This window comes from Kogia breviceps, chromosome 12, assembly GCF_026419965.1.
Source record: "Kogia breviceps isolate mKogBre1 chromosome 12, mKogBre1 haplotype 1, whole genome shotgun sequence".
NCBI classification, from domain to species: domain Eukaryota; kingdom Metazoa; phylum Chordata; class Mammalia; order Artiodactyla; family Physeteridae; genus Kogia; species Kogia breviceps.
The window spans coordinates 99,448,606-99,471,876 of record NC_081321.1 but is presented as its reverse complement, the minus strand read 5'-3'; the positions used below and the strand labels follow the sequence as shown (position 1 = coordinate 99,471,876).

At 59.1% G+C, this 23,271-nt stretch overlaps 1 protein-coding gene and 1 long non-coding RNA gene across 2 annotated transcripts in view; both read right to left on the bottom strand.

The window, feature by feature from the left end:
* Positions 1-21,944, bottom strand: part of LOC136792326 (uncharacterized) — a 39,321-nt gene extending 17,377 nt beyond the window's left edge. Inside the window, exon 1 of the mRNA XM_067010427.1 lies at positions 21,372-21,944. Coding sequence (XP_066866528.1) covers positions 21,372-21,494 — 123 coding nt within the window. The 5' untranslated portion in view covers positions 21,495-21,944. The remainder of the gene's footprint in view (positions 1-21,371) is intronic.
* On the bottom strand, positions 16,757-21,124 carry LOC136792328 (uncharacterized). Its single transcript, XR_010835976.1, has 2 exons — positions 18,972-21,124; positions 16,757-17,552 (listed from the first exon to the last, which is right to left on the bottom strand). It is a non-coding gene; the product is annotated as an uncharacterized lncRNA (long non-coding RNA).
* Positions 21,945-23,271: the final 1,327 nt, after the last annotated feature.

Here is a 23,271-nt window from a genome sequence, read left to right as displayed (position 1 = left end):
GTACTTGGGACCTCGGGCAAGCCCCTTCACCTCTCTGAGCCTCCGTCTCCTCATCTGTAATAAAGGGACAGCGATGCCACCTCCTCAGGTTTACACACACGATTAGAGACGACGCACGTGCTGTGCCCACGCACAGTGGGGCTCGGCAGACGGCTGCGTCCGCTGCCGACCACCCCCCAGGGCACTCCGAGGACATAAGACAAGTCACTGCACTCTGGTGCCTGGAGACATTTCTCCCAGCCTCCTGCCTGACAGCTGGCCAACCTGCCAAGGCTGGGGCCTGCGTGGACACAGCTGAGGGCGGGCCTCGGGCAGGAGGCTCTGAGCCGCCAGCAGGAACTGTGATGTCAGCCAAGCTTGAGGGCCCAGGCCCACGGCACCCGCACCCCCAGAGGGCTCAGCCCTCCTCGTCCACACCGGTCTTCAGCATTCAACTTGGCCTCGCTCAGAGGTCACACGTAGGAGAAGCATCCTCCCTGCAAACGCCCATCGCTAACGAATTGTGCACAAACCACCCCTCAGTGTACGTGCAGAGATGCCGCGGGAAGCACTGGGACCTGGCCCTGGGTGACGCTGTGCCGGGCCCCCAAGCCCTCGGCGGGGCCCGAGGTAGGTCAGGAGGAGTCAGAAGTCGGCCAGCGAACCTCTGGTCCACCGCGCCCTCCGGCCTCCCTGAGCTGCCAGATGCACAAACCGGGGGTAGGTCTCCAGCTCTGCCACTTCACTTGGGCCAAAATGGCTCCAGTAGGGACTTGGGGAGCCGACGGCTACCAGGGCAGGCAGTGCAGTCAGGGTGCAGGTGAGCTCAAGTCGACACAGCCTCTAGTGGCAGACCTGCTGGCCCTGGGGAGGAGCCCGCTGTCCAGAGCCAAACAGGCCACAGAGAACCTTCCGGGGCTATGTGGTCTTCAGGAACCTGGCCTCTCTGAGCCTCAGTTTTGTATCTTAAAAAGGGGCCGTTTACACCTACCGCCTGAAGCTGACATCAGAGCAAACGAATGAACGCGGAATTCCCAAGAGCTTGGCCGGCACACACAGTAGGTCCTCACAAAAGGCAACCGCCAACACCAGGCTGATCTCCAAGTCAGTTCCGGAAAAGCCAGCCATTGCCAGACGAACATCCGCTACGTGGGGTCTGTCACGGACGAGGACGGGGTCTGGAACGGCAAAATAACGGCCTGGCTCTAGCGTGATGACAAAACAGAGGCCTGCTTTCCCTACAGATTCGTTTCCAGGCATCAGACTGGGAACTGCCCTAACGTGCGTCCAGATATCCAGACGTAAGGACAGGCTCTGCCTCCCGCCTCTTGGCGGGGGGGCACCCCGCGTCAGAGCACCACCTCCCCCCAAGTGGCCTCTACTCCTTTTAAATGGACAAAATGCACCAGGACAACGGTGCCGCCCTCACTGTGACCACCTGTGCCTCGTGTAATATCTCTCCTTTGGGGAGAACACGCAGTGAGAATCTGGCTGGGTCAGTTTCACCCTGGCCAGGTGGTTAGTTTTGTAATTTCAATTTTGTTTTTCTGTTGCAAAAGGAATAGACACTCATTAAACATGATTCCGGAAAACTGAAAAAAGGAGAAAGAGGCAGCAAACATTTTTGTGCATTCTCTGGGAACCCAACACATGGCAAAGCTCCCTCCCGGAGGGGCCTCTGCCCTTCTGGAAGCACTTCCACCCTGGGGTGTCCTTCTGAACGGCCACGGAACCTGCCACCAGGTGACCTCCTCACAAGGCAGAGGATCCCAACACAAAGCCCAGGAGCCCTTTCACCCGCCCAAAGCAGCTACCCCATACCTGGCTCCTCCGAACCTTCCAGAGACCCACCCGATGTTACAGGTGGAGGTCAAAGAGATGGTGTGGCAGGTGGGGAAACCGGCTCACAGCGGGGGAGGGACCGGCCCAAGATCTCGCAGCAGGCCGGCTACCAAGGCCCCTGCACGCTGGTCAGCAGTGATCTCCCCAAGGTACACTTTTAAAGGGGCTGAATGGAAGCTGCTCCCGACCCTCCAGAGCAGGACAAAGATGCCAGGCCCCTGGGAGGGTGCCGGGCACCGACACGCTTGTTTACCACCAACCCGTGGAGGCGACCGACAGGAAGACGAGGGCTGCAGCGGGTCCCACCCAGGGGCTGCAGGCCCAAGGCTGACCTGGCAGAAACCGGCCACAGCCGGGGGCGCGGAGATGAGAGGGCCCGCACTTGGTCATCACCCCCTGGAGGAAGAGGACCCCTGTGAGCTGTGACAATGTAGGGGCAGGGCCAGGCAGGATATCTGTGAATTGGAAATATCGACTCTAACGGAACAGAACCTGCCGAGACGCACCGATGACATCTGATGGGCCGACGGACCCCTGCCTTTCACACCCAGCGACCTTCGGGGAAGAGGCCCACAAGCCCCATGGGCACCGCTACCAGCTGGTCTTCCCAACTGGAACCCCCACGAGGCAGCGTGGTTCCCCTTGGCCCCGCGTCACCCCCGCAGTCCACCCTCCCGGCCACGAGGGTGCAGAGCTCGGGCCTGTCCATCTGGCGCCATCACACCCATTTGTGACAAAGTGAGGTTTCACAAGCCCCGGATTTGACCTAAAAGGGAATGTATCTGGTGGAGGCGGAAAAGTAAATTGTCCGCTTGTTTCTCCGAGCGCCTTGACGCCCTGGCCGCAGTAGCGCGCTTGATGGCTTATGTGCAGCCCGGAACTCAGGGAGTTTGGTGCACAGCCTTCTCTTCTTCTGCTTCAGTCTCTGGATTCTGTTTTGTTCATTCACGAAATGTTCCCCAAGAGCCTGCCCTGTGCCGGGCTGGTGCTTTTGGCCTGTCCTCCTCAAGGCGCCCAGTCTCCCAGGGCAACGGGTCTGTAGGGCAGTGGGCATGTGGAGAGCAGGGAGGGCTTCTAGGAGGAGGTGATTCTGCGCCACAGTCTAGAGAGGTGGGGGATGGCGCCGTGGAAGGGGGAGGGCAGGCTGCTGGGAGCCTCTCGAGTCCCATGAAGGGGAGGCTGGACTGCAGCCAGGAGCTGGAGGGGAGCCTGCAGGATGGGAGACGGGGCACATTCCCGGGTGGGCAAGGCAACGGGCACCGTCCGGCGGGTGGAGGAGGGCATCGGGGAGATGCTGAAAGGGCAGAACCGGAAGGACTTGGGACCGGTCTGGGTGTGGCAGGGAGGGGAGTCGAGGATGACTGGGCAGGTCAGGAGCTGTGGGGACATCCCCTGGGAATTTTAGCAGGGACGGGGGGATGGCTGTGGTCACAGCAGAGGAAAGTCCCCAGTGGGAGCCACCCAAGGTCAGGCCCAAAATGGTGCACTGTCCAGGCAGCCTGCCCGGAGTCTGTCATCTACTTACAGGGCAGCCCCAGATCCAAGCCAGGAAAAGCACCTTCTTACTTCTGCCGAACTCTGTGGTCTTGGCTGTCCCCCTCCTGTGGCCCCGACAGTGACAGCTGCCGCCCTGCTTTGACAGGTCACCTTTCTAACGGGCCTCCTCCCAGGCCCTGCCCGCCTGAGGCCCCAAACGCAGCTGTGGGTAGAGGGCAGGCTCTGGGGTGAGGAAACTGGCTTATAGCCTGGCTTGGGCGCCACCATTTAGAGCTGCGTGAAGGGCTCAGCCTCCCAGACCTCAGCTTTCCAGGTGGGGGGGCACGTCAGAGTTCCATGAAGTCGCCCCGAGAACCGACGTCGGGGCCCAGCGCACCGAGGGGCTCCATCCCCGTGACACACGGCCAAACTTGGGTGCTGGGCGGCGCCTGCTGGTCTCCGGGCACAAGGGGCTGAGACGGGAGGGGGCAGTGCTGCCAGCCAGGGGAGCCCGCCTGCCCGCCATAAATCACCCCGCCAGGCTTTATAATTATCTGGGCACTTAAGCTCCTCTTTCTTCTCTTCCTTCTTTCCCTGGGGAAATTTCCATCATTTCCTACATTATCCCAGTCTCCCCGCGTGTCTAAATCAACCTCAGCCAGCGCGGCAGGCCGCTCCTCCGAGCTCACACCCTCGGCCTACTTTACTGGGGAGGCCGGGCTGGGGTGCACAGAGGCAGTGGCTCCCGGGGCGCCGTCATTTAGACCAAAGTTCCATTCCTGCCCAGGACAGAAAACGGAAGATGCTACCAGCCTCCCCTTTGAGCTGCAATGAACGCTGTCCCCAGGGTCCGTCGGCCACTTCTCCTGCCACCGCAACCCGTCGGCAAACCCAGGCGGCCTCCGGCAGGGAGGTTTGTACTCCCTGGGCTCCGATGAGGAAGAGGAAAAGCACCATCCATCGTGCTGGCTCCCCAGGGCCTTCCAGCAGCGGGTTCCAGGTGACCTTGAGAAATGTCAGCCTGTACCCCCTTTCCCTGGAGACGGGGGGCGTGAGGGTCAGCCCCGCCGTGGGTCTGCGGCATCCTGGGACGCGCTGCCTGCTTCATTCACGATGGGGAGGTGGGGTGGGTGCAGTCTGACGCCATCACCTACCCCGTATCCAGCCCTGACCCCAAGTCTCACCTAATTTCCACACTAACCTAGCAGGTCAGTGTCACCATCCCCATTTTACAGATGAGGAAACAGAGGCCCAGGGAGGAAAGCAATCTGCTCAAACCACCCAGCAAACCACTCCCTGCTGCTATGAAGGGCCGTCGCCCCCGAGGTTCTGCTCCTTGTCGTAAGCTGCAAAGTGTCCCCAGTGCAGCGGTTGCAGGGACCAAGCAGAAGGCAGCCCCCACGATATCTGCGACATTTCACAATAAGCAAGTGGGAGCTGAGGGTCCTCACGGGCGGAGCCAAAGCACCCACTGGGCAGGGTGGGCAAAAATGTTCCCTAGCATCACCCGTCATCTCCTGTGAAAGGAGCGGGGAAGGCGGCACCTCCACCAGGGCGTCGGGCTGGGTCTGCAGCAGCGGCCACGGATCAGCCCTGGGCGAGCTCTTCTAAGATAACCGAGCATCGGCACTCCCCCAGGTCTCTCACAGGCCCCCGATCTCCCTGGAGGATGAGCCAGCTGGGTTTTTGTTTGTTTGTTTTTTTTTTTTTTTAAAGCTGGATCTCATTTTCTGCCCACATTTCTGACCTCCGGAAACCTCTCGGGTAGTTTTCCAGAGCCCTCTGGATTCCGTCAGGGGCACGGTGCATGCGTTCACAGCCAGGTCACCGGGCACCCAACAGATGTCAAGTGGAGCCTGGCGGGCACAGCCGCCCACAGCCAAGCCCGGCCTTCCCCACCGTGGGTCCGCGGGATCTGGCTGGCTGTCGGCCTCTCAAATTTGATCTCCGGTCAGATTCCACGGCTCCTTCCTTTAAAAAAAAAAAAAAATCCCTCTTTGAAAACAAAAATCCCAGAACTGAGACTCCAGAAGAGCAGGCGTTGCTGCAGCTTCATTTTCTTTCTCTTTCTTTTGTGGCGTTGCAAGGAACTGGAGAAACACTTCAACCCTCTCATTTTACAGAGGGGTAAACTGAGGCCCAGAGAGGGGAAGGGGCCCATTCAAGGTCCCCTGGTGACTCTATAGCACAGCTGGGACGGGAGACCGGGGCCCCTGACTCAGGTCCAGCGTCCGCGCCTCAGCAGCTGGTGGTCCTGGGTGAGACTCTGAGCACTCACCCCCCTGAGGGATGTCGGCCAGGATGGGCAGGCCGAGACCACTGGGTGCCCTGGCACAGGAGAGGCCGGCGCTCAGTAAACGCAGGAAGAAACCCCTGGGAGGAGCCCTGAACTTCAGGGGCAAGTCTCAAGGAAAGCAGGCTGCCTCTAATGGAAACCAGTCAGCGGGCCAAATGCAGCAGGACCCCCAGTCCCCGTGGTTTCCATGGGGACGGAGGCGGAGCCCTGGCAGGGCTGCGGCAGCAGATGTGGCCTGTGCAGGGCTGGCGTGGGGCGGTGGGAGGGGCGGCGCCTGGCAGCACGGCCCTGGGACGTGGCAGGCCTGGGGCTGGATTTGCTAACAGGCCTGGGGCCGTGGGTCTGCCACCTCCAGGGGGCCTCCCGGATTTCCCGGGCACTCGCACTGGCTGCTCCAGACTAACTTTCTGTTCCCCACCCATTTCTGTTCCTCTCTGGGCCTGGGCCTGGGCCTCCTGGAGGGCGCCTGTGTTTGCTGAGTGACGTCCCCCCCTTGCCTGGGAGCTGGGGACAGACCCTAGCCCTCACGGCTCTAGCCCTCCAGCTGGGGACCCGGCGCTCCACAAGGTCTGCCCCATCTGGTCCCTGGACAGTGCCGCCAGCCCCCTCCCGCACCCCAAGCCGGGGCCGCCCAGAGCTGGCTCCCTAACCTCTCTGAGAGGTGCCCTCAGATCAAGCGGGCGCTGGGCCACCCCGCGATGCAAGGAAGCTGTGGGCTCAGGGACAGAGTACCACACAGGGGGCCGGGCAGACGGGGACCGACAGCGGGGTCTCTAACACATGACGGGGCGCCTGTTCGCCGGCAGAAAGCTGCTTTCACAAGAGCTTATCCTGCCCTGCACGCGGCACCCCGACACCTCTGTTCTGCCCTTACCTGTGGGAGCCCCCTCACCCTGGGACGCGGCCATGGAGCAGACCTCAGCAGGTGCCGATGACACCCAGCTCCCGGCCGGTCCACGGACCCCAAGATAAGGTGAGTGCGTCTCCAGGGGAGAGAGGTCAGGGTCCTTCAGACGTTGCATGGTGCCTGCAACAAGCCCCGAGGAGAAAAACCTGAGAAACCCCCTGGGCTCCTGGTCTACACAGCAGGCTCCCCGCACAACGGAAGGGTCTGGATTTGGCACAGAGCAGAAAGGACCGTTTTGAGAATGCTCAAGCCTGCAAAACGGTCTTGCCTGTCCTGGGTTTCTACAGCATCTGCCGAAGGTTTGACTCCTGGTGTCTGAGGGTTCAGCTCTCCGTAGAGCTTCCGAGATCACCTGGGCCTGCAACCGCGTACTCTCCCACCCTGGGCCGCAGGAACACTGAGAGGAAGGACGACCACGGCTGCCTCCCCCCCACCGCCCGCCGCCACACTGCGCGCTGTGCACGCCCGGCCGGCGCTCTGAGCACAAAGGCCTGGAGCCTCGCCCAGCAGGGGGCGCTAGGGGGCTTCGTCAGCCCGACCGGCAGGCCCGAGGTCCAGAGAAACGGCAAGCCAGGCAGAGACGGGGCCTGGGGGCCCCCGGAACCACCCCAGTCTGTGGTTCCTCGGGAGGGGAGGGATGGAGGCAAATCCTGGCTCTCCCTTGGGGCAGAACTCCACGGCAAAGGGCGGGTCCTCCCGGTGATGGCTTTGTGGGGGGAACGCACCGAGGTCAGCATTTGTGGGAGGGACACTGTGCGCGCGCGCGCTGTTCCCCGGCCGGCGGGGGGTGGGGGGAGAGCGTGCGTCCTGCAGTCACGGACCTGGGTTTGGGTGCAGGCTCTGCCACCTGCTAGCTGTGTGACTCTGGCGACATCCCTTGGCCTCTCTGAGCCTCGGTTTTCTCGGAGAGAGAACCGTTGACACCCACCTTCCACACGGGTGTCTTGCTTGCGCCCTATTACGGCACCAGAGCAGCGCTGGCACATGCTGGCTCTGACTGGATGTTGAAACAAAACGGAATTGGGCAGATTAAATTTAAAAATGGATGTTTAAAAAGAGTTGATTAAAGTACTCGGCCCTGGGGACTTCCTTGGTGGTCCAGCGTTTGGGACTCCGTGCTTCCACTGCAGGGGGCGCGGATTTGATCCCTGGTCCAGGAACTAAGATACCGCATGCCACGTGGTGTGGCCAAAAAATAAAGAAAAAATTAAAACAAAAAAAAGTACTCAGCCCTGGGTCTGGCACTTAGTAGGTCAGTGAAGGTCAGCTCCCCCCAACCCCAGAGAGCCGAGTCCTGTTTGCAACATCGGACATCGGCTGGCCTCCCACGGGGGAGACAAGTGCGGCCCCCCACGTCTCTCCAGTGGGCCCCAAGGCAGGGGATCCCTGCCACTCGGGTCCCCCCGCTGGTCCGGCCCCAGCCGGTCTCACTCACCCCTCCCCTGGCCGCTGGACACTGACTGCAGGACACGCCTGTCCCTCGCGGCACCGCCGAGGCTGGGGGCCCTGGTGGCCTGCCACGCCGCCGGGCCCAGGAGTCACCACCTGGAAGTTGTCTCCCTGGGCCACCCGCTGGCATTGGTCTCGGGCCAGGCAGGAGCTCCAGGCCCGAAGTTGAGACCCTCGAGGCACACCCACCCACCCACCCACCTGGTGCCAAGGGCCTCGGAAGTGCCGGCGACTTACTACTGCGCGTTCACAGTGACAAAGGCGCCGGCCGGAGGGCACCCTCTCCACACCCCAAGCCCCCCACGCGGCCTCTGGAGGCTTCGGCCGCCACGGTGGGGGGCCGCTGGCCTGGACCCCGCGCGGCGGGCTCAGGTGGGACCCGTCGTCCCACCAAGTTGAAGGAAGCAGCACATTTGGGAGGCTCTGGCGGGTGGGACGGCGGGAACTGGCCGCCTGCCCCCAGGAACCCTCCGCCCGCGGCAGCCCGGAAGCGCGGGCACACCCACCGCAGGAATCCCAGGGCAGGGCCGGCGCCCAGGAAACCGGGCCAGAGGTTCCCGCGCACACGCTGCAGCAGCCAGGACCCCTGGAGCCACCCCCGGCCCCCTTCTGGGGTTGGGGGTCCGGCTTCGGCCTCCCATCGAGTCCCCCGAGAGTCACAGGGACCCCAAGGCGGGACCCTCTTCCCGGGCCCCCCAAACCTGCACCCGTCAATGGCGGGCGACGTCGTTTTCCTCCATGAGAAACCTATGGGTAGGGTTTATCCTCTGCCTCATGGGCGGGGAAGTCGAGGCCGAGAGGGGCAGGCAGCTCACCTGGGCGCCCAGGCCTCCGGGCTCTTCCCTCGAGGCCACAGCGAAGGACGAAACAGGGCAGCCGCCCGGCCTCCAGACAGGCTCCCACTTGCCGCGTCTGACTGCGCCCCAAGGCCGACGCTGTCGCCCCACTTTAAAGATGAAGCGTCAAGGCCTGGCAGTAAGAACCATCCTTATCGAGGCCTGGTTTGACCAAAGGTGGGCTGGGGGTCCACGCCGTCTCATCAGACCCCGTGCCCAGTCCCGGCCGTGTTCCTGGGGTGGGGGAAACAGCGTGCTCAGGCTCGCGGGTGTGCGGCTCAGGGGCCCGAGCCCGGCACGCAGGCGCACGCACACACAGGCACACACACGTGCACACACGTGCACACACATGCAGACCTGCGCGGGAGGCTGGCTCTGCCACCGGAGCGGGGGGTGCCGGCACGATGACGCGCCCACCCCAGGCCTTCCGGCCGCTCCCACCCTCGGCCGCCTTCCCCGATCCCGTCCTGGGCCTGCCCCGCCGCCATTTCCTCTCTTGGGCTGGAGGCCCGATGCCAGGCCTCCGGGTCTGCAAATGGCCGGCGTCCGGAATGGCCTGCCTCACTGAGGAGAGCGAGGGTGCCTGGCCGAGGCCCAGAGTGCAGCCGGCCCAGCTTCACGCACCTGGGGGCCTGTCCACCCGGCGCTGGGAGACAGGCCCATCCAGCGGGCGGCGGAACGCCCGCCCAGGCATCTTCGGGGTGGCCCAGGGACCAGGGAGCACAGGACACCCGTGTGTGTATGCACATGTGTCAAGTACCGTCAAGGTGCACACACACTGGCAAAGGCACGCCACCCACATCAGGCTGCCGCGTAGACACGCGTGTCCACACTATCACTTAATGCACAAGGCACACAGGCTTTGGAGGGCGGCAGGCCTGGGCTCGAATCCACCCCAACCGTCATCGGCTGGTTGACCCTCTAAGGCTCAGGGCCTCCCCTGGAGGAATGGCAATGACGGCCCCCACCTTGAGGGCATTTCTAAAACCCAGAAGTAAATCGAGGATGAACAGGATTTATGGGGTGCTCTCTATGAACTAAGTGTCGTGTCAAGCGCTTTATGTGTGTTACTGTGAGGTGGGGGCACTTGCTGTCCCCGTTTTACAGATGAGGAAACTGAGGCACAGAGGGGTGAAATGGATCGCCCTTGATCAGCACAGCCAGCAACTAAAAATGACTCAGCTTGAACCCCAGCCATGCGTTCTGGAGCTCACGCTCTCCTCCACCCACCCTCCTTTTCCAAACACGAAGAAGCCTGGCATGGTGTGAAGCACACGGTGGAGTATTGTCATGACTACCACTGCCACCACCACTGTCGTTACTATGACGCCATCGCTCTGAGGCTCTGACCCGGGAAGGCTGGGATGCTTCACTGCGCCTCAGCTTTGAGAGCCCCAGACCAGTGCCACGTTCACAGGGCTGATAATAAACACATTTCTGATGCAGAGACAAGAGTCAAAGACCAACATCAGAAAGGATGAAGTGGTTAAAAAATCCGAGAGCACAGCCGCTACAGAGAGCAGCTCCCAAAACGGCTCTGGCAAATTTCATCAACATTTCACTTTTCCTATTACTCCCCAACATCTCCGCCAACAGGTACATTCCTTAAAATAAACAAGCCGCAACAAAGCACTTCTCCTTTGGAAGTTCCACGACTGGAAGGGTGTCGGGCGCATATCAGGACACAGCACAGGGAAGCACCCTTCTCTCATTCAGCACGGCAGACGCTTGGGCGAGCTGCTCCCGGCCAGGAAGGGCCTCGGAGGCTGAGAGCTGCAGAGCCTGAATCCAGAATTTAGACGAGCAGAAGTGACCGTTTCAAGACAGGGAGGGGGCGGAAAAAGAACGCTCAGAACCGACTGCCTCACAACGTGAGCAAATTCACAAAATAAACAGTTATCATCATTTGCAAATTATTGTGGCTGTAAAACTGCTCTGCCCTCACGTGTGTTGATATGGACCAATAAATTCTGCATTCTGTTATCTTGCGAGATAATTTTTTTTAAGTTTATAGCTACTGTTTGTAGTTTACCTGTTGAAATTTTTTAGTTTTTAGTTTGGACTTCAATGTTCCTTGAGCCCATGCAAGATCATCTGATTTTTCAGAAGCTTCTCAAAATAATTTCATGAAAGTACACAGAACAACAAAAGGTTTAATGTCTTTCCTACAGAGATTATGAAGGTATTAAAATCAGAAGTCCCAAACCCCATAATTTTTAATATAAATCTAGTGTTAGGCTGTTCCTGATGCAAAAAAGATAAAAATTGGTAATTAATTAGAACATTTAAGGTCCTTTGCCATAGGGCATTTGGAGTCTTAAAAAGATGCAGATGAAGACCAAATTTTAAATTAAACTTTAATGAAGGTGATAGTGGTTCTGCTCCCAAATTTTTCAGGGGATCAGAAGATCATTTAATAAGACTGCTTTTAAACACAAATGCAACTTGTTTATTTTGACCTCAGTTCTTCGAAATTGTCGACTCCACAATTGAAATATGCTGTGTGTTCCAACAAGGACCCGGCAGTCATAATGACAGACCAGCCCATCTGTGCTGTGAGAATGTATAATTTCAGTCTATAGTGGAATTTATATAGAAGCGATGATGTGAAAACTGCTATGTGTGGTACTTTCTTAAAAAAAAAAAAAAATACTGCTGAGAAGTACTGGGTGCCATGGAGAATGCTGATATTTTTGCCTGATTTAAAAAAAAAAAAAAAAAAAAAAGATTCTGTGGAATTTTACTGATTTGGGGGAGGTAAAGTATTATTACCCGAGTTAAAAAACTAAGATGATAATTGATCACATATAACTATCTCAACTATATAAGGTGTATGCTGGAAAATGTGTTATCCATATACATTAAAACCATTCGATGAACATAATCTCGGTGGAAAATACTAATTTAGGATGAAAATGCTCACTTACGGAAATTAATTGATTTTACGCTGCTTGTCCCCTACCTTGTCCAAAAATAAGATGAGTTAATGCTCAGGAAATCTGCCTATCATCTCAGGATTTAGGATTAAAGGCCTATTCACCTACATTAATTATAATAAAACTATCATTTTATTATAATAAAAATTTTTTAAATGAGGAGTGGGCAGCTATTAAAAGTATAAATTCTTTAAAAATGATGAACCTTCCCTCTCCCCCCCCGCACCAACCTCTCTATCCTGTTGACTCTTTTGCCTTTAGAATTTATTACACTCTGTTTTTTTTCTATTACTTTTATTTTGTCACCAGTGTTTTATTTGGTGCTTGCTAAATATTTGGGTGGAGTGATCTTCCAGCTTGCAGCAGCAGAATGTGGCTGTCATAATCATGAAAATGTTTTAATTATCTCTGCTCTATACGCCTGTCTCTGCAGCCCCAAATCCTCCAGGATCGACTGCTGTCGAATCTAAGAACAAAAGCAGCCGCAGATACTCCTCGTGTGCGCTGAGCTCAGTTTCAATATTTGGTGGTGTCTGCTCCAGCCAGCTGCTCAGGCCTGCACAAACAGGACCCCAATGCCTCCAAATCAGGAAAACAAAAAAGTACTCACGTGGGAATTTTCCTCTTAGTTGCAATTTAGAACTTTCGGGGCCTGATTTTCCATTTTCCATAAATCAAGACCCTGGCGGCTACCCTCAAACGTGGGGAGACCGGGCCGTGTCTGCGGTGCTTTTGTCAGCCTGCCAGAGGGTGGAGGTGAACTCGGGGCCGAACCCTGCAAAGCCCACCTTTTAAACGCAAAGGTGCAGGGACCAACAGAGAAACTCAGGCAGCCACGGGACCGAGCTCCCGGACGGCAGCGGTGGCGTGGCCCAGGGACCCAGAGGTCTTCAAGGGACTCTACTCCCTGCCCCGCTGGCCACGGTTCAGGCCCTGGATGGTCAGGATGTCTTGGGCCACAGCTCTGCAAATGCGAAACCAGGATGAGATCGGGGCACAGGCAGGCCCTGGGACCACTCAGGGCCCCCAAGGGTTGGTCGGGTGGACGTGCCCACGAGCGCCCCATAAGCTGTCTGTGGGCAGGGTGGTTAGGAAGCAGCACAGCAACGTTAGCTGGAACACCCGGGCTTAAATAAGTGCTTAAGATACAAAGCCCAAAACAACCTAAAAGATTTTCCCCACACTAAGCTGAGAGCCGAAAAGAGCTTCCTTTTTTTTACCCCCCCCTCCCCAAAAATAAAATAAAATAAAAGGGAGAAAGAAACTGGATCGCTCGACTGTGGACATGGCAGCATTAAAGATGCCGGACAAAATGAAAGGGCCTCTGTTTCTCAAAGCAGAACCCACCCTCCCGTGTGCCAGCCTGGCCCTGCCTGCCGAGGGGTGTTTGCTGGGAGGAGCATGGATGTTTCTGGTGTTTTTCCCTCTGCCACGCCTGGCGTCGCCAAAAATTAAAATCATAATGATGATGATGATGATAATAATAAGACCTCCCCCCAAAAAAAACCGACATAACTGAGCATGAGAGAGTAGACCGTGCCTATTAATGCCTCCTGAAACATTTGCTCAGATTATAATTGAACGTGCAGCTACTGTGAAATAACAAACATTCATTTTTATCGTGATTTCTAAAGCCCATAGCTTTGGATCTTAAAAATAAATGGGTTTGGCTGCTGCATTTTCCCTGCAGTTTTTGGAAGGGCTCACTTCACTGAAGATGTGGGGGGCAGGGGGCGGTCTGAAATAGAATTTTGAATTTCGGAGAACCAATTAGAGGGAAGGAAACGTAACAGGCACCGAGCACAAGATGGCAGAGCCCTCGGCTTATCTCCGGCACGAGAGGAGGAAAGACTTACCCGAGGTGCAGGATGAGGAGCTTCTCAAAAGCAAGGGCGTGAAAACGGTGTCCCTCACCCGGCCGGCCGGTCACCGTGGCAAAAGCAGAGGAGCGCAGGGGCCGCTGGCCAGCAGGCCGTGCCCAGGTGCCAGCCCCCGTCCAACAGGCCCTCAGGCATCTGGCCTCTGGCCCCCATCGTCCATCAGTTCCTCGGTCCTGGCCGGCGCGGCCTGGGCCTCGGCCACCCCGGCACCCAGAGGCAGGGCTGCCCGGAGCCAAGTGGTGCTGGGGAGGCCCCGCTGCCAGCCCAGGAGGACGAGGAAAATGCTACTTTTGTCTCCTGCTCTCATCTGGCACTGGCTGCCCGGGGAGGGGGGGCCAGAGGCGGCCGCTACGGCTCAGCCCCGCCCACCGGGAATTTTTGAAAGATGCTCATGGGTGCCGCGAGGATGGCAGACGTGGCAGAGGCGGGTGGGCCGGACCCCCAAACCCACCACCGGGTGCGGGGGGGGGGGCGGCTGGCCAAGCGGGAGAGGGAGGGGGCAGCAGGAGCGTCTGGCCACTCAGCGGCCGGCCCGAGGAGGACGCCGGGAGCCGGGCCGGGCCCGGGCGCCAGCCCTCCCCGTGGACAGGCGGCGCGGCCCTGGGCGCCATGTTGCGAGCCGCCTGCCTGGCTGGGCTGCTCCGGGGATAGAAAGCCACATTGTTCCCACCCTGTGCCCGGCCGAGGGGCAGGCGGCAGACAGCACCCCGGCTGTGCTCCCCGGCACCCCCTGGAGCGAGCCCACTCTAGCCGATGCCCTGGGAGGTTATGCCGTCAGGCTTGAGAGCCGGACCACTGGCTCGAACCCAGCCTTGAGTCCAACTGGCCACCTGACCCCGGGCAAGCCACGCCACCTCTCCCGGCCTCAGTTTCCCCATCAGTACACGGGACAGGGGTCTCAGCTCCAGCCACTCGGGGCTGCTGTGACGACACAATGAAAAATGCACATAGCCAGGCCGCGGCGAGGGGCCCAGGGTCGGGCTCCAGGCCCGTCACCACACCCCATTCAGACCGTCACAAATCCACCAGTTTCACCGAGGCAAATCCTCCACCACAGCGAGGAAGGGTGACCTGTGTCTGGCCTGGGTCAGTGGGCTTGAGGTTCTAACACTCTCACTTGGACATTCATCGGACCCGGCGGCCCTCTCCTGCAGGCACGGGCCGTGGCCGCTTGGCCAGCCTGCCCGGGTCTCTCCGTCGGCCCTTTCTGTGGCCAGGAGCTGAGGCGATGACCGCCAGGCTGTCCCTGTGCAGGGTGAGCCACAAGGCTGCCAGCGTGGGCAGGGTCCCCGGGCCGGCAGGGCCAGCTCTGGGGGTGGAAGGGACCGCGTGCAGTTACCAAGGCTGGGCCACCGCGGCCAGAGTTCGCTCGTGGGCCCTGGGTTGCTCCCCGGCTTACGGGCCTTTCTGTGGCTGGGAGCTCCCCCTGCGCCCCGGCTGCCTGGAGTACATTTTATTTTAATACTGCTTTATGCCTGTGCAGAGACGGCCATGCCCAAAGCACAAGGCCGGGGGGGGTGGGGTGGGGGGGGAGCGAGAAGGAAGAGGCCAGGAGGAGCCCTCTGATCTTTGGGCTCTGGTCTCACGCACACGGCCACGTGACTAGCTCACCAGCTGATGCCAGAGACAAAGCAGGTAGGATTCCGATGCCACGCGCCCGACCAGGAACGCTGGGAATTCCATTCCAGGAACGGCTTGGCACGGCTGCCAACAGCCTGGCCCCAGGAGGAGAGGGTCCCCCGTGATCCGTGGGGAAAGCCACTGAAAACTGTGGGGCCGTTTGGGGGCCATCCTGAAAGGAGGAGGTGGGCACCCTCCCTCACCCGGCCTCCCCAACACACACACACACACACACACACACACACACACACACACACACACACACACACGTCACCACGACCAGAAGTGGCCGCTGCTGTGCCCAGCTGGCTGCCCAGGAGATAAAGGCCTCCGCCCCAAGGCCCGCGGGCCAGCGTGGGGTCCGGGACACAAGACATCAGCCAGGGCGGAGGGGCAGCCAGGCCCAAACCAGGCCCTTCTCGGATGCAACCGCATGCTGTGAGGTTTGGCGGACCCGGCACCAGAACCCCCATCCGCAAGCCCTTCTCCTCCTGGCAGGGTGGGGAAGGCTCCGCAGGTGACATGCGTGGACCCTGACACGCTCAGGACACACATGCGACCCTGCAGGCCAGCACCTGCGTGTCTGGTGCCTGCTGGGAGCCCAGGGCTGGTGATGTGATATGCAACCCACCAGAGCGTCTCTTACTGTTGAAACATATGGAGGACTGAAGCCCCGGCTCCATCATTTCATTATAATTTAAAATGTAATTATAAAAGGCTGATTTGAATGTAAATATCGCTCTTAAACACATGAAAGACGAATCTAGATTTAAGAGCCCCAAATCAGCAGGTAAATATTTCAGCTAAATGCTCTTCGGAACCATCTGAAATCCTAGAATTAAAGGAAGGGCGATTCACAGAAAAACCCAGCCCCGCCTTTAGAAACCGGGGCAACGGGGACAACATTCTTTTTTTTTTTTCATCTTAAGGGGAAATTCTATTACTCCAAAAACAGAAAAAGAAGATTTAGCCTTTACTTTGTACATCCCATGCACACATTTTCTCACCACAACTACCAGACTCATTTAGCAATAATAACCATCACCTCTGGGCTCATATATCTACTCAGAAAACCTCTCAGCCACTCATTCAACAGTGGGCCTGGCCGGCCGTTTGCAGAGGTGCCCGATTTATCTATCCACGCGGATTCTGAGCCATCCCTAAAGGCAAGACTCCTGAATCCGGACTGAAACAAGTTTCCCATCTAAAATTTCACAGTGAGACTTTGCAGCATTTTACTTTCAAACCCCTCTCCGTTCAAACAAACAAACAAACCACCCAGTAAATAAAAGCTTGTGTTTTAGGGTTGCTCCACCTCATGTTAGGAGATTTCAGTCTTTGCCATTTCAATCTTACCAACTCTACTCGTGGCCTCAGAGACTGTTACGGTTACTCCCCCCCCAAAGAGAACTCTCTTCTTTGCATTTTTTGGGAGGGGGGGGGTTAATGCAGAAGGTGAAACAGATCACAGCTAAGAGGTTCCAGGAGTTTTGTTTTTTTAAAGATGCAACAGCAATTTTAAAAACAAAACCTCATTTTTGAAGCCAGATATTATAATTTGCCAACAAAGTCTTTGGGGTAAAGGGGAAGTCTGACAGGGAGGGGCCCCTCTTCGTCCACCCTGATCCGGGCCACTCCCTCTTCTGTCCTCCACCTACCAGTCTGAGGACCCCCTAAGCTGGTGGGGGGGGGGTCTCGGCCGATTGTCCACCACGGCCTTCCCAACGCCAGGAAGACTGATTCTCCGATGTTTCCGTCACGAGCGCTAGCCTCATCAGTGCCTCCCGGAGCGCCTAACGTGAGCCTGGGATCCAGGCCTTGCTTCCCAGGGCGGCTTCCCGGCTGCACTGACGCTGGACCTTGGTCGGCAGCTCTAGCACCACCGGCGGCCACAGAACAGGGAAGATGGAGATGGTTCCTAAGCAGGCCTCAGAGTAAAATCCCGTTCCTTCTATTTCTTCAGAAAACGTCCATCCGGCACAACTCCGGGCCGCCAGGCTTGTCCGGCCGGAAGGGTGTCTGAGAGACCACGTGCGGCTTCCCCAAGTCAGGCCAGATCCCAAGTGCATCGGAGAACGGGATTAGGGGAGGAGCGAAGGACACCAGAGAGTCACACACATTGTCCAACATTGCTCTTGGGGGCTTTCCCCCCACGCCCTGGGGACAGACCCTTCCTCTTCTTAAACTCAGACAGAGTGAGTTTGTCTCACTTCCATTCTGCGACCTCCCAGCCGACAAAGGCCGACCAGGCCTGGCCCGAGGGAGGCTCCGTCCAGCCCACGATCCAAAACCTGGCTACCTTTCCAATGCTTGCCAACATGCCCCTGTGGCCTTGCAGAAGAAATCACAGAGGAAGAAAAAATAAACTTGTGAAAGTTTAAACTCCACTCGATTAAAAAAAAAAAAAAAAAGCCAGACATTCCCACTGAAATTTCCCAAGAACCACAGGTCAGGGGACTTTCTTTTTTGCCTTTTCTGTAAATCTCATCCCTGACTGAGTTCTCAGGACCTGTGATGCTCAGACACTGGCCCAGCCAACGGGACATCGGTCAGCCCTGAAAATAAATATTTCATATAAAAGGTCCATTGTCTTTGCCCGGAGACAATTGTTGCTTTTTCTCCCTCCTCGGCTCCATATAACATCAGAAAGCATGGCTGGTGCCATCTGGGGCTCCTTCTTGTTCCAACAAGATGTTTTGAGAAAGGGCAATCTTGCTGGGTCTTCCTGGATGATCAGCTAAGACAGAAAATTCTCCCAAAGCAAGCGTTTTGGTAAACGTTTGCTTGTATGGGGCGCCAAAGGACAATTAAGCTCTTCAGAGTGGTGAAACCCTCCCACCCAGCTGCTACCTGCATTGCCCGCAAGGAGGCTGGCGGCTGGGGTGGGCCGCTCTGGACCCCTGAAGTCAGGATGTCTTGCCCTTGTCTTTCTCTGGTCAGCCCCCTGGGGCCAGCGCCCAGGTGGGCTCCTCGGGTGCCATCATTGGGGAGGTCTCGACTTCCCAGGTGCCGAGGAAGGGGCACCTCCACCGTAAGCACGTCCCTAAGCCAAGTCCCTGTGATAAGGGAAGCCCTGGCTTTGCAAGCTCCTGACAGCCTGCGTTGAAAATACCAAGGTTCACTTTTGCTACCACCTGGGGGGTGGGGATGGTAAACTCCCAGATGTCCTTTCTAATGAAACCAAAACTAGGTTCCCTGCTTCTTAGAAACTCAAAAATATAATAACTAGCAATAAAAATGGCGATTACTATTTACAACGAAAACAATTACAACAGCCATTTATGGCGGCCCTGCCACGTGCCAAGAACCGTGATCTGTGGAAATAATGTTGTCTGAACCTTCCGAATGACCCTCTGAGGTCGGGATTCTTATTCTTGCTCTAGAGCCTGGGGTGCAGTCCCGGGAGGTGATGCCACTTGTCCAGGGTCCCACGGTGAGCCAGGGGTGGGGGCCGGATGGGAGCTGCCTGGACGTGAGCTAAGACACCACCCCCCCCGCAACTTCACGGGATTTCTGCAAGGCATTCTCTGTTCTCCCCAGACATGCAGATACACCCTCCCAGCCCGACAACAGCCAGGTGTGATACTTTTAAGATGTTTTCCTGCCCGGCCTCTGGGGCCTCCTTCCCTTCCCCAGCACGGTCCCTCCCTTGGGGCACGTGTCGGTTTCCCCGGGACACCAAGGAGTACCCACCCAGGCAGGGTGCCCGTCAGGGTGGGCAAAGCCCTCTGGCCCCTCCCTGGGCCCCACCTTCTGCCTTCCGGTCAGGGCTCGTCCACGCCGGGGTGAGGATGGGAGCAAGTGAGACCCCGGCACGGCATCATCCATGGTGACCACAGGGACCCGAAAGTAGCCCTGCCGCAGAGCTCCCTGCTGTTTCCGCGGAGCCAAGCAAGATGTTGTCTGCACCTGTTCAGGCAGCGTGTGAGACCTGGGCAGTCAGCTTCACCCACACCCTGGAGACGCCCAGGCCAGAATCAGGGGCCTCAAGTGGCCAGAGGCAGGGCACGGTAAGGCCCCAGTGCAGGCCAGGGGCCACGCCGGGCCCGGCCCTGGTTGAAAACACAAACAAGAACGCGAGAGCCATCCTCCCGCCAGCCCGCCACGGTCCATAAGACCCTGTCCCCTGCTTAGCACATTCTTTCCCTTAAATCCAGAGTGATAAAAACCAGACAGGCGCCAGTTTCATTTTCCGAACCTTGTCTTGTGTCCTTGTCCTCAAAAGTACATTTTTATCTGGGTGAGACATCCCAACATAGTAAGAAGTCCCTGGTGGGACCCGGGTCTCCACTGGGAGTCTCCGGTGGAACTGGGCTGGCTCTAAGGACAAGGACAAAGGCAGGACAGGATGGCTTGGTGCCGAGGCAGGGCCTCCATCTGCGGGGCAGGCCCCGATGTTGGCAGTGGACTCTCAGCCCCGTCACGTTCCCTTTGCCCGGGGCACGCATGGGGCAGGCGATGGGCCTCCGGAGCTGTGACGAACAGCAACCCCCCGCTGAGTGGCCCTGGGGGTGGCTCCTCGGATGCTCAGGCCTCTCCCTGCTCCCAGTGTCTGGCCCGGAGGCCCGTGGAGAGGGAGCAACCCATGCCCCTTGTTTCGGGGTCTGTTTTAATCCTGGGGGACGCCCAACCTTCTGTGTGAGCAGAACGCCACACCATCCCTGCCCCTCGTGTGCTACACTACGGGTCATCTGTGGACCTGGGAAAACGTCTCCCGCGTTTTACAGGCGAGGCCCCGACAGAAGCCGGGCTTTCCGTAATTACCAACCCGTCACCGCCAATGCCACGGCAAGCAGCAGCCCCTGGCCCAGCTGGCATGCCTTCCGCAGCTGCGCCCCGGTTTCTGAGATCACTCCCCGATGTCCCACCTCCGGGTTTCATGTCTGCTAACTGCCTCTGATAAAGTCATAAATACAAACGTAAAACAGCGGACCGAGGGAGCAGAGGAAGGCCTAGCAAAAAAAGATGGCGAGGATAGCTCTACCGTACGAAGCAAACTTTCAGCCTCGGTGCCAGGTGGGCAAGACCTTACTGAAGTGGTCTTGTTGTCCCTCGGGGTTCTCCCCTCAGATCTGGAAGCCAGGCAGCCCGGGGAGAGGGAGGCTTGAGGCAGGCCCGGGCTACTCAGGCCTCTGTCCACGTTCCCGGAAACGCGGCCTCCGGGTGCCAGCTCACACTCCGGGGTGTTATGGAAACAGGCCCCCTCCCCGTTATTTTGTGGTCAAGGCGCCCGGCAAGGCTGTCCGAACCACATCAGTAAGATGGGGGAGAGTAAAGGGGAAATCACACCTGCGATACGATCACATCAAAAACCGGGTTAGTCCCCCCCAGTTACAGGTTTCATTTTAACAGGATAGGTACACGCAAGTACAAGCAGGCATTTGAAAATCCCAAATAGGTAGAACCAACAAACTAAAATAAAATGAACATAGTGCTGGCCTGCAGAGACTGCCTTGGCCTCTGAAGCCCAACTTTGAAGAAATTAATTTCAGTGTTACCTTAAAACCCTGTAATTACGGCCAATGTGCATTCCTCCACCCCCTTTCTTGCTCCCCACAAATTCCCCAGGGCTGCCGGCCGGGCCCGTGTGTGACCCACCTATAAAGGGGGATTTATTATGAAAAGTTATGAGTTGTTTTTCGTTTTATGCCTCCATAAACAGCAGCTTCCACGCACAGGGCTTTCACTCCACCGGCCCAATCGGCCAGTGCTTGGCCGAGGGCCGCCCTAAACCAGCTCTCCATAAATGCCTGACCAGCAGAAAAAAAAAAAAATAAGAAGCACTGCTGGACTGCAGCTTCCAAGTAACCTTTACCAACACATCTAACCTAAAAACAGATGTGTACTCTTTTCCTTCTATTCTATGTAAGATGCCTGCTAACGGTATTTCATGTGTTCAACAAAATTCTCTCTGGCAAATGACCTGCACACACCTGAGATCAGAAGCTGTATTTCACAAATTCCAAGTTCCAGAATTTTAATGACGGCCATGGAGTTCTTGCAAGCTGGTGCCGCTTCAGGTTCAAGAACAACCTCCTTCCCGGGTCCCCTGGTCTGTGGAAGGCCTGCCCTACAGAAGGGCTCTTCTTAGAAACCCCTTCATTAATATTTAAATATTCACTAAGTAGCGAAAGTGAGAAATGCACTTACCGGCCTCAAGAATCGAGAGTGAACCCAATCGAGACAGGGGCGCTCTGCCCTTGCCGGAGGGACGCGCCCGGACGCAGCCGGCGCTGCGCTATCGTGCCCACGGCTGCACAGGCCCTCGGCCATCGGTCTGAGTCGTGGGTTCCAAGTGACTCTCTCCTTCACGGCGGCGAAAGGGCAGAGAGCAAAGCAGTGCCATCTCCCACAACTCTTGGCAGGGTGGGACAGCTCCGGGACGGCGCGGGCGAAGCGCACGGCCAGGCCCCACTCCCCTGGTCCCGCACCGCGCCTCGGACCGCGCTGCTCCACTTCTCCTGGCTCCGGCTTCCCTGTGTTGAACGACCGGACCTCCCCGCAGAGTGGCCCGCAGGATACGATCTCCACGTTCGCGACCTGCGCCGCGAGGGACCTTTGTCCCGGACGAAAACGAAAGCGCGCGGGGCCGGGGGCGCCCACGCCCTGCAGCGGAGGTCCGCGCCGGCGCGCCCCGCGACTTTCTCCAAGTTCACGTGCATCCCGGGGCGGGCGGTCGGGCTCCGCGGGCCCGAACTTCAGCGCCGGGCCGTCGGGCGCGCTGCGGGGTGCGGACGGTCACCGGACGGCCGGGCGGCGCGGGCCCGGGGCACAATGAAAGGCGCCGGGCCGACGGACCGGCGGGCGAGCGCGGGGACAACGCGGGCCCGGCCTCCGCGCGGCCGCTCGTCTAGTGCGGCCGGGGCGCCGAATGCGGCGGCGGCGGCTGGGCACAGACGCGCCGCGCGCCCGGTGCATGCTAATGGCCGGCGGCCGCGCCATGAATTATTCAGCAGCGGCGCGGAGAGAGCGAGCGCGGCGCGGAGGGCGGCCCGGCCCGTGTGTCCCCCGCCGCTGCGAAGCGGCCGCGGCGACTTCCCAAACTTTCCCGGGTCGGCACCGAGGATGCGGCCCCCGCGGCGCCTCCGTCCCCGCCCGAGCGCGCCGGCCGCGCTTCCCCCGTTGCCGCCTATTTTATGTCTTTTGTCTCGGAGTTGGCACCTGTCCCAGAGAGCGCGTTTCCCTGCCCACCCCTTCGCCGCCGGATCAGGGCGGGGGAGGGGGTACGGGGGACCTGGAGAGGAGGGGACGGGTTGGGGGGGGAGCAAGGCGCCTACGGCCCCGCAGCCCGGGGAGACCGCCCGGGGGCAGCGGCCGTGACGCGCTCCCGGGCGCCCCTGTTCCGCGGGGAGGTCAGGACTTCGGCTGTGCCCGGAATACCAACAAGGCCGCCCGGGGCCCCCGGCCGTGCCCGCTGCGGGTGAGGACCGGGCGCGGCCCCTCCCCGACTCCCCCCCTCCGCCGCGCACCCTCCTCCCGGGGCCGGCGCTCGCGGGCGGGGCGGGCGGCGCGAGCAGCGGATTCGCCGCCCGGGCCCCGCGCCTGGGCCCGCAGCCCCGCGTGCGCGCCCCCGCGGGCACGCCGCCCCAGGGGCTCCCCGCCCGCGCGGCCCCGGCCTCCTGCCCCCGCGGGGTAGGGGGTACCGTGCCGCGGGGACTCATCAGCCTTCTGCTTCGCGCCCGGCGGCCCGCACGCCCCGGCCGCGGCCCGCCCCCGCCGCCCTGGCACCGAGGCGGCTGCCGGAGCGCGCTCGGCGGCTGCGCTCCGAGGCGCCGGCTGCCATGATTGCGGGCAGCGGGGCGCGCGCGCGCACGCTCGGGCCCGGCTTGGGGACCCGGGGCGAACCCACGGTCCCTGGTCTGATCGCAGCCCCGTGCGCGTCGCGGAGTGCGGCCAGGTCTCCGGGCTCCTCCCTGCGAGACTAGTGTTCGCCGTGGAGTTCTAGACGAGGCTCCGGGCAGGCTTGGGGTCGACGGTGGCAGCGGGCTTCCCCCGGGGCAGGGCGCGCACCAGGAGGACCCCGCGGCGGCTCGTCCCAACACTGCCCGCC